This window comes from Argopecten irradians, chromosome 6, assembly GCF_041381155.1.
Source record: "Argopecten irradians isolate NY chromosome 6, Ai_NY, whole genome shotgun sequence".
In the NCBI taxonomy this organism is placed as follows: Eukaryota; Metazoa; Mollusca; class Bivalvia; order Pectinida; family Pectinidae; genus Argopecten; species Argopecten irradians.
The window spans coordinates 11,512,412-11,523,727 of NC_091139.1; the positions used below are offsets into that span (position 1 = coordinate 11,512,412).

General features: G+C 33.1%; 1 protein-coding gene across 1 annotated transcript; it reads right to left on the reverse strand.

Annotated features, from left to right (window-relative positions):
* Positions 1-11,304, reverse strand: LOC138324985 (carbonyl reductase [NADPH] 1-like). Its single transcript, XM_069270292.1, has 8 exons — positions 10,409-11,304; positions 8,411-8,492; positions 7,658-7,836; positions 6,223-6,335; positions 5,334-5,465; positions 4,686-4,827; positions 3,106-3,169; positions 1-1,433 (listed from the first exon to the last, which is right to left on the reverse strand). Exons 1-8 carry the CDS (start codon positions 10,439-10,441, stop codon positions 1,324-1,326), a joined length of 855 nt encoding a protein of 284 aa, XP_069126393.1. The 5' UTR covers positions 10,442-11,304; the 3' UTR covers positions 1-1,323.
* Positions 11,305-11,316: the final 12 nt, after the last annotated feature.

Genomic DNA, 11,316 nt, shown 5'->3' on the forward strand with positions numbered 1-11,316 from the left:
TTCTTTTTTAATCAACTTTATTCATATAAAAATACCAACAATAAGGTAGTAACACAGTCATTGTATGGAATACAGCAAGGAAGTCACTACAAAAATATTAAATAGGTTCACAGCTGTAACTTTCCTGACACTTAAGTTATATTAGTTAAAAAATATAGCAACCATTATTGTTCGATTAAGGTATGCAAAACTTCATAATATGCATAACTTGCATCAAGGAGTTGTTAGTTATCCTAATAAATGTACATAATTTCGTCGGTGTTTACAATGTTTGATATTTAACCACATTAATGTTATTTCTTTCTTCAGTCTGAAGAATACATACTTACTGGTGGTTCAGATGTTAAAGCAAAAGGGCCTTAGCTTGTGAAAAAAGACGGAAAGCTCGGATATCAATTTTAATGAATATTTATTCATTTTCAAACATTTTATGAAAAATAATTCTGTGTTTTTGAATTTGTTATTTTTTGGGGAAAAAGTAAAGAAATGACGAATACATACTTGCTTATGGCCAAGATGTTAAAACATAAAGGGTCTTATATTTAAAATATGACAGAAGGCCCGGATAACAATTTTAATGACTATCAATTTTAATGAATGTTTAGCAAACTATGGTAGAAATATTTCATAATATCTTTATTTTAATCCATTTTAACTTAGTGTCGAAGTTAAATTTTTCTTACATTTCATCATGTGATGCAAATGGATAATGTTCAATTCTTTAAGTATACAATGATGTTCTGTCGAGTTGTATCAAATAACCAGTTGGCAATCAAACCGCTTATGACTTTACATTCTGTATTGTATATGTTTAATAAAAACACATGCGTGGATACATACTGACTAGCGATCGGACAATTGATGTATCAAGAGAAAAAAGAAGACAACTTGTTCTGTTAAGTTTATTATCGAGTTATATTTCAATTTTGATTGTTACCAGCATTTTCATTGGCTTAAAAATGTACTTTATCAGCCCAGGTGAGCTAAAAATGGCGTCGCCATTTGTGACGTTGCTTCTGATTGACTGAATTTTTATTAGTTTAACGTCCTATTAACAGCCAAGGTCATTTAAGGACGTACCAGGTTTGTTGTACACAAACCAAGTTTGTTGAACACAAAAATTTGAGTGTACTCTAAATAAACCGCGAAGCGGTTTATGATGAGAGTACACTCAAATTTTTGTGTTATATCTCCATAACATAAAATATCTATTCAAGTTAATTCTTAAATAAATAATTACAGATATATTGCTAACAACATGACAACTGCCAGTCAATATATAGTGAAATGACTAATGGTTTTATGAACCATGAATCTTTCTTTTTAAGATTTAGCCGCTTCCCATGGTCCAATCTTCCTATCAGACACATAATTTCCTTTTGGACTTGTTGTGTTTGGAGGCAGCAAGGCGAGGTAAAGAGGCGTGTCAGCACCTTGAATATGGAAAACAATAAAATTTGAATATAATTGAATTGATTTACTTTATATTTCAACAGATTAGTTTAATTTTATTATGAACAAGGACATAGTCATTCAGATCCCCCGCCAATGGAGATATCAAAGCTGAAGTAAGTTTGATTGTGGAGACTTATGTGTATGAAAAAAACCAGGAAAAAGTGCAAAAAATGAAAACCTAAAAATAGCGAAAGGTACTACTAGACCATAAAATGAATGTGTCTATGAAGTGGAAATATCTCTGCTGGTTTTAGAGTTATGCTCCGGAAACGAACCTGGTACAAAAATATGATATTTTCAGCAAAGTTTCCATGGTTACGGAAAGAATGCAAAAAATGAAAACCTAAAAATAGCAAAAGGCACTACTAGACCATAAGACCAATGTGTGTATGACGTTTCGAGGAAATATCTCTACTGGTTTTAGAGTTATGCTCCGGAAGCGATTCTTACACAAAAATCTACAATTTTTAGCAAAGTTTCCATAGTTACAGAAAAAAGTACAAAAAGTGAAAACCATAAAATAGCAAAAGGCACTACTAGACCATAAGACCAATGTTTCTATGAAGTTTCGTGGAAATATCTCTTCTGGTTTTAAAGTTATGCTCCGAAAACGAACCTGGTACAAAAATATGATATTTTCAGCAAAGTTTCCATGGTTACGGAAAGAATGCAAAAAATGAAAACCTAAAAATAGCAAAAGGCACTACTAGACCATAAGACCAATGTGTGTATGACGTTTCGTGGAAATATCTCTACTGGTTTTAGAGTTATGCTCCGGAAACCATTCGTACGGACGGACGGACGGAACCCATTTGTATATCCCCCGCCAACTTCGTTGGGCGGGGGATAACAATTGACAAACATGTTACATAACGTGACGCGACTCAAAATGGAACACTTTTAATTTATATGAAGCAGAAAGTTTAGTTTACACAGGCATTAATTGTCCTGAACATAATTAAGGTGCTTAATAGTAAGTTTGACATTTATCATATGTCAATTTCTTTCATGTTGCTTATTATCACAATTTAAATATAAAAATAATGAAATTGTGAAAACAAATCCGGGAAACGACGTCGTGCGAGAACACCATTTATTTTAAAACAAGGAAAACAATTGCTGAATGATATATTTTTGACAGATATGTGACTTAAATAAACTAATAAAAGGTTTCCTTAAATGAACATCTTTTATCATGTCTAGACACTTTTTAATCAAATCAAATTTAGGAAGTGTGTCATTTTTTATACTCAAATCTATTGAAACACAAGACTGTACCAGGGATGCGTCTATTTATAAATATATCTGACAAGTAAACAAATCATGAAATTAAAACCAAAGTCATCTGTTAATTTAATGTTAAAAGAAAATTTTGGAGTCAAGCACACGTTAGAAAATTTTAACATTTATCCTCAAAGAGTGTACTGATTTGGGTAGCGTCACGATATATACTAATGGTAATTAAGTATTTCAATAAGTAACCGAAGCAAGCAAGCAAGTAGGCAAGTAAGGAAGGAAGGGGGGAAGGAAGAAAGGATACGAACGAACGAAGAAAGGAAACAAACAAGAAAGAAAGAAACGAGGAAAGATGATGATGGATACCTTAGTCGATTGAGTGTTGTTTGTTTGATTACATTAACATCCTATTACCTTGGTCGATGGTTTTATGGCCTTTATGGGAAGTCATGTCGGTATCCACATACCCAGGACAACACTGGAAGGTAAAACATATTTTTATTCATGATTTTGCATTCAATCTCCTACCAATTTTTTTTCATATTCAACTGAAGACAAAATGCTCATTTGTTGTCAGACTCTCATACATATTCCAAGGGGATGGGTCATTGTGCATAAGCACGGGGACCTTTTGGCCTAATATCTAATGGTGTGTATGTATGTTAGTCTGTCAATAAATGAGCATGATTCTTATCCCTATGCAAAACTACAATCATTAGGGGTATGAAATCCAAATACACTGTAACTAAACTTGTTCTGAAACATTTTCTATTAAAAATGAAATTGGAGTTATCCCCCTTTCATTTGTAATTATTAATATTATTATAACTATACTGTAACTAATTCAAATTATTTGTATATATAAATATATGTATTAATGAATTGCAGAATGAATTCATGTTTATACTTTAAAACATGATCTGGAGATGACTTAAATAGGCGTAGCCTGATGTCCGATCCTATTGATGTACATAATATCAATAAATATTGTTCAAATTGAAAATTATTCACGATTTATAATTTTATTCTAGTATTCATGTTAGATGTAAGTAATATTATAAAAACATTTTGTTTAATTCCATATACACATCATATAAATATTACCTTAATATCCTGAAAAACTACTTTTATTGGGTTAAATATTATTACTCGTGAATGTTCTCCAACTGCGTACCAAACGTCTATTCTATATTTATATCTGCAGCTACCGAGCGTTATTCTACAACGCGTTCGCTGTAGCCCACTATTTTGTTTGTTTGTTTGTTTGTTTGTTCCCATTGAAAAATACAATTACTGCTCTAGCCAGCGTCTATAACACTATCTTGTTCAACACTACATATGTAATTCCTATTATCCATCATAATAATACACTGCATCTACTGTTTCCAGAATATTCTCCATTATCCTTTTATAATGAGGATCCTTTTTTCATTTGGCAAATATCATGCATTATTCAAACTTTGAATGATTTTTCTGCATAGGCACTCCACTATTATAGAAAAAAAACGTTCATCACAATATCATTATTTTGCTGTCATCTTATGAATCGAAAATAACATCATAAGTCAAGTGGACAGTGGTATTTCAACCCTTTTATAACATTTTCCTCGCAGAGTTTTAATATGTACTAACTAAAATCCACTTTAGCATTAAAAAAGATTATCTAAAATATTTTCCGTGCCATATTTATCGCAAAATCGATCTAAATTGTATTTTGATTACGTCATTTTACTATAGACAAAGAAGGAAATGGCGACATTATCAAACGTTCTTTGGATAAAATCGCTCACAACTCGGACATACTGCAACGGAATAACATTGCTAGTTAAGTAGCTTTTATGTTGTCAGCTTTGAAGTTTTTACGTTTGCAATTGTTTTCTGGAAATAAGTGTTTTTAAAATGCAAAATGATTAAGAATATATTGTTAAAAATAACTTGCATACTGTATTATGGTCATTGACTGTAGATCATTGCTCATCTCATTAGCGTCTTACCGCGTTCACTACTATATCCTTTCTCGTATCTTTTAACAGATCTCGTTGTTGGATCAAAGTCATTACGGTGACGCCAATCTTGGAGGCGCCATAGGCACTGTCAGGCCATCCTAGGTCGCCATGCTTTCCCTTCTTAGCTGCACTGAAAACAAAGATAAAACAATACAATTAATTATTTTCGTCAGTATTGCAACCTGAACAAGATTGCCGATTATCTTTAAATATGATTTGATCTAATTTGAAGCATGATTTTCACCATACGATTCAGCTTGAAGTGTACATTCTTAGATTTGCCCTGTGTGTAAAGACAACTTGACTACAAAGTCCATTTTTTGCCCCTTGTGTGGTCTTTATAGACAGGTTTCATTGTAATGAGTTAATTTTAATTGTTATTTTGTACAGAGCTAATTACGGATACCAACTGATGCATAATGTACAAAGTCCTTCATTAATGTTTTCTTTCATTGTAATTAGTTAATTTTAATTACTATTTTTGTACATATATGAGGGATCTCAGCTGATACATACTGTACAAAGTCCTTAATTAATGTTTTCTTTCATTTTAATTGGTTAATTTGAATCACTATTTTTGTACATATCTAATTACACATGCTATAATTAGAAATACGAATGCCAACTAATACTTACTCTACAAAGTCCTTCATCAAAGTCTTTAAGTCTTCCATACTAAGACGAGGGATATCTACCAATCTCTTCTGTAGGTCCAATTTACATTTCTTAAGAGCATACTGGGACGCCATACTGGATACATTGACCACCCTGAAAAACAGAGAATTTAAAATAACGACGATAAAAAAATGAGGTTTGGTGTTGAACTTTAACACAATAGAGCGGATCTTTTTACTATATATTTTTGGAAGTCGTTGCGTTATTGTTCCATTGTGTCTGATTCCATCTGCTTGGCACATTTAATTTAGTGAAGATATACTTCTAAGACAAGTGTATATATAATGAGGCCCAATAGGCCCTAATGGTCATCTGATTATTATAAATACATGTACATATGTAGTGCACGTGCACAGTACTACTCACCTTTTCTTTGACAAACAATTAAAGTTCCATTTTTATTTTCACAAAACTTTGCTTAGAGGTACATGTAAGTTAATATGCCTTATGAAACGTCTTTCATTTAGAATCTTTTTAATGAGGATAATTAGGTAAATAATCAATTATACATGGTAGCCCTTCATCCCAACATTTAAACATGTTCTTTAAATTATTATCCTCGCTTTGATAAAAGTGGAACAATGGTGTCTAAAAGTTTAGTCTGAAATTGTTTTGCCGCCATCACATCCTTTTATGAACCATAAAACAAATTTGTTGGAATTTTTCATTCCTTTGCAGTATTTTATCATCACCATTACACAATGTAGTATACAGGTGAGCGAAACATGCCCTCTGTGACTCGTATTTAAATCTAAATCTACATGTCAACTTAAATTGTCAGCTTTATGTAAAGATAATTTGTAAAACCGAACAAAAAATGTCAAATTCAAAGCAAAGATTCCATATCTACCTTGCGTTTGGCCTCAATAGAGGAAACAATGCTTCACATACAGCAAGCGTGCCATTAAAGTTGGTTTGGACGGTCACTTCCGCTTGCTCTGAGAATGGCGCAGTGGAGGCTTGCTGAAACGAAACGCGAACTAATCAGATATTACGAATAAAGTAATTAAATCATAACGTGAAGAAAGCAAAGTAATATCAAATAGCGTTATTGTTTGTACGTTAAAGCAAATAATACTTTAAATTTCACTGTTGAAAACAGAAGACAGGCGATATGTTTTTGATTTTATAGGAGTGGGGAGGTCGAGCACAATATTATACAAGCATTACACATTTTTTTCAGGCCAAATATGGTTACAATACATGCAGAATTCTATGACTAGAAGCGATAAAAATAATTTACCACTCTCTCCTTCCCCAGGTCAAAGCCATGGCCCTGCGAACCAGGTGAGCTAAAAACTGCTTTGTGCTTTTATGCGAAGAACCCTCAAAAATATTGTAGATGTCTTATGTTTGAAATTTAACATAAGCACAATCAGCTTGCATTTTCCCCTTTTGATTCATTTTTATTGCGACTCATTTTACATTTAATTGATATTTTCACGGAAGATAAGAAATCCATATAAATTTCTACCTTAATTCTTAACATAACAGGCTCCTTTGTCAGTAGGTATCCATTGTGACGTCCTTGTTTTGTGAGCATCGTTTTTTCACTGAATTGTATGACGTTATGCTCACAAACACGTGACGTCACAATCAATACCTGCTCCCAAGGACAGATAATTCTGAAAAATGCAAAGACGAAATGATAAGTTACTAGGAGGGGGGGGGTGTCAAGCACAATATTAAACAAGCTTTATACATTTTTTTCAGGCCAAATATGGTTAAAATCCATGCAGAATTTTATGTCTAGAAGCGATAAAAATGATTTACCACTATTTCACCCCAATGGGCCCCGTCTCTCCTTCCCCAGGGTCAAAGCCATGACCCTGCGGACCAGGTGAGCTAAAACGTCATTATTCTTTTATGCGAAGAACCACAAAAATATTGTAAATGTCTTATGCTTGATATCGAACATATGCACAATAAGCTTGTAATTTCCCCTTTTGATTCATTTTTATTGCGACTCATTTTACATTTATTTGATATTTTCAAGGATTTCAAGAAATCCACATAAGTTTCTACCTTAATTCTTAACATAACATTATGAGTTTTACAAAAAAAATCAATTTATTCGTCTCTGCTTATTACAGAGTTGGCTCCTTTGCCAACAGGTATCCAATGTGACGTCCTGGTTTTGTGAGCGAAGCTCACGTCGATTTTTCTCTGAAAAGTATGATGTTACGCTCACAAACACGTGACGTCAAAATCAATACCTACTCACAAGGGCAGATAACTCTGCAATATGCAAAGACGGAATAATAATTAAGCTACTCTAAAATTACCTTGTATGCAATACCAGCGTTATTCACGAGAACATCCAGACCTCCATAAGTCTCCTGAAGGAATGATTTCAGCTTATTTATCGTGTCCGTCTTAGTTATGTCCAGTTGGTGGAACTTGGCGTTGCAGCCTTCCTTCTTAAGATCCTCTACGGCTTTAAGACCGAGGTCCTTATTTCTGGCTGTTAAAATATACTGAACTCAATCTAATTGTTGTTGTTTTTTTACTTCAGATAAAGGAATCAATTTAATAGTGAAAACGTTAAAACGTAGGAACATTATGTAGTAGTAATTGTGTAAGGCATATGTGAAATAATTACCATTGACACAACGCATTAATTTATTTCAAAATGGAATTTGTTGATACAATGATTCCATAAGAAAATGGTATAAAACAATGATTAATGAAGATTTCAGAAGTCATTTAAATAAACATGATAGTTCTATCGCACTATTTTAATTAAATCTGTCAAAATTGGTTAGTTTGTCTCTGGATATACATAAACGTTCATATATGAAATGATCTAGGTAAGTAGTTGAGAAAATAAGTTAACGCTTATCTCGGCGGAAGACAGACGTCAGACCGGGAGAGCTTGAATTTTTGTATCATCTCTACTTTCTAAGCCGTGCACCAAAAGAAACCTTGTATTTTAAGATACTAACCATTTATCTCTGTATCAAATGTTTTAATATTAAATATAATTGAAGAAATATATATATGAGAACAAAATCACATGAACAAACACGCGGCCTTACCTGTCAGGAAAACATCCCCTTGAAACTGTTTACACAGCCCACGGACTATAGCATATCCGATACCCTTATTGGAGCCGGTCACCTATACACAATATAGAACTACATGTACCCACTTGTATGTCGTGTTTATACATTAAGCGTCATTTTCAATAGTGACAAGATCATTCTATTACTTATTAGCATGTAAAACCCTAGCCGCTCAAAGAACTTTGAATATTGACCAATATTTTTAGCTTTGACTGAAAGTTTGATAGTTTGATTAGCTAATGAACTCTACTTATATAACACTGAAGAAATTACAATGTATGTACATTTTGAAAGATAATTAGCAATATTACTTGTTCTCCTTAAAGGGCCACTACCTTTCCGGAGGAAAACATAAAGGTTTCTTAAAAACATTAATAACATCAGAAAATATATACCAATGGCCTAAGATGAGGTTACAACACCAAACATAATGCAAGATTTCCTGCGTAATGTTTGATAACAGTGGAGAGTAATTTCGCTGTTTTGCCGTCTGACGCCGTGATAGTCAACTACCGCGCGGTATTTAGGACGAGCGGCGGGAAACATAAGACGACCCGTGTTATGAAAATTAACATTTTATTTTTGTTAATCAAATTGTTCAGAATGTGATGACACGTGTAGTATTAACGGTAAGGTAATAACTTTAGCGACTATACAAAAATGTCGATCTCGTATTACTTTCCCATTTTAAAGGGCCACTACCTTTCCGAAACGGCTTTCAATTTTTAAAATAGGAATGTAAAACGAGATCGATAATTTTGTAGAGTCGCAGAAGTTATTAACTATACGTTTACTAGCACACTTATCATCACCTTCAGAACTGTTTAATAAGAATAAATAAAATGTTAATTTTCATAACGCGGGTCGTTTTATGTTTCCCGCCGTCGTCCTAAATGCCGCGCGGTAGTTGACTATCACTGCGCCAGACGGCAAAACAGCGAAATTAATCTCCACTGTTATAGTACATTAGACAGGAAATCTTGCATATGTTTGGTGTTGTAACCTCATCTTAAGCCATCGATATATATTTTCTTTTGTTATTAATGTTTTTAAGAAACCTTTAAATTTTGCTCCGGAAAGGTAGTGGGCCTTTAAAAATTTAAAGCCGTTTCGGAAAGGTAGTGGGCTTTTAACTCACATATATATATAAACAAATGCTGTATACCATTATCGAACACTAATGATTATATATTACATTAACCGTGGACATGTTTTCTCTGTGCATATACATGTATATATGTATATGTATTATAATAAAGAGAAATAAAATGAATTTGAAACTGAAAGTTTTAAACTACTAAACGTAATGTCAGGTAATATTAAAGCCCGTTATGTTTTGTTAAAATACCTAATTTAGCTTACTGATATAATTATTAATTCCAAAACCGCACCTTCCGCACAGAAGAATAATATCAATCATATTATTTATTGTATAAACGTATACACTTGCAAATGTTTTAGCTCGGGCTCTCGCATCGAAGCAGGGCGCCCGTTTTTTAAACTTCAGGATGTAACCAGAATTGCACAGAAAACGATAGAAACTAGCTTAGAGGTACATAAAAGAAATGTCCCATACCGAAAGATGCATATTTTTCATGAAGTCAATATGCTCTTACGTAGTGTCGGAGGTATTAAGGCATAATTCTATTAATAAATATTGAATAGACGTCCAAACAAAAAAATATACTCGAAAAACTATCGCATGAAACTGCTATAGAACTGAAAAATTGTCGATTGTTTGCTTTTAAAAAGCGCTATTTAAAGAATGTTCTAAGTTCAAGCTCATGATCAGTCGCTCTCGTCTTTGGCCGAAGTATACGAGACTTCGGTTGTGACGTTAGAGCAACCTATCTCGACAATACATTCACATACCCGTACACGTATACATTGTAAATCATTTGCAGATACAATAGTTTAGTTTAATTATATTGTGCAGACGACTACAATATATAGATTTATGTCGACACCTACCACAGCGACTCGTGTATTCCCACTAGTACTCATGTTGAAGGTCCGTTGTATAATGTCGGGGATACCCGCTGTAGGAGTAGTGCTACTATTTATAGATATCACCGACGTGTTACAGTTTCTCACCCGTTATTGTTTCTTTTCGTTTATTCGGAACAACCGGTTTGACCGTTGGTTAAAGTCATTATTTCATGTATAAATCCTGGCGGACCTGCAGTTTTTGATACAGGCCTGTGATGGCTTTGTCAAGGCTCGTCTGAAAACTATATTAATAAACGAACAGCTACGTCCAACCAGTCAAACCGTATAATCGAAAACGGCCCAGTAACATGAAGGTTCGTGTATGGAAAACTTAGTTCGCTTATCCTGATACACTGTATATCATTAGGCTTTTGTTTGTTGTTTTTTTTAAATGCCTAATTGTAGCAAAATATCACAATAAAATCAAATAAAACAACTAATAAAGGCAGGTTTAGCGGACTAGGTAAATCTAGTTATATTTTGCATGCCAATGAATTACTACACAAAAGAAACTTAATAAATTGTTAGTATACATCCAAATAAAAAAATGGTATGATCAGTGTACACAAAAATTATTATGTACATGTATTAGCCAAAACTTTGATTTTAGCACAGCTGTTTGGCTCTATAGATATTTTCTATATATACAATGTACATATATATACGATACGGTACGATATATGTACAGGTATGTAACAACGAATACTCATTGACTTGCATTGTTGTATACTGTTCTTATTTGGGTACATAAATGATGTGTGTATAAAAGTATATAAAATCATAACGATAGATCGTAAATAGACTTGAAGATGACTGTTTTTAGTCAAATAAAAATAATCCTCTGCTATGGAAAGACGCAATCAAATTAATCGTTGGTTCAATGTTTATCA

Coding starts and splice junctions, on each gene's coding strand:
- LOC138324985 (XM_069270292.1), bottom strand. CDS start 10,441: ATGAGTACTAGTGGGAATACACGAGTCGCTGTG. Junction 7,837..8,410: donor AGGGGATGTTTTCCTGACAG/GTAAGGCCGCGT, acceptor ATATTTTAACAG/CCAGAAATAAGGACCTCGGT. Junction 4,828..5,333: donor TTGATGAAGGACTTTGTAGA/GTAAGTATTAGT, acceptor CTTTGTTTTCAG/TGCAGCTAAGAAGGGAAAGC.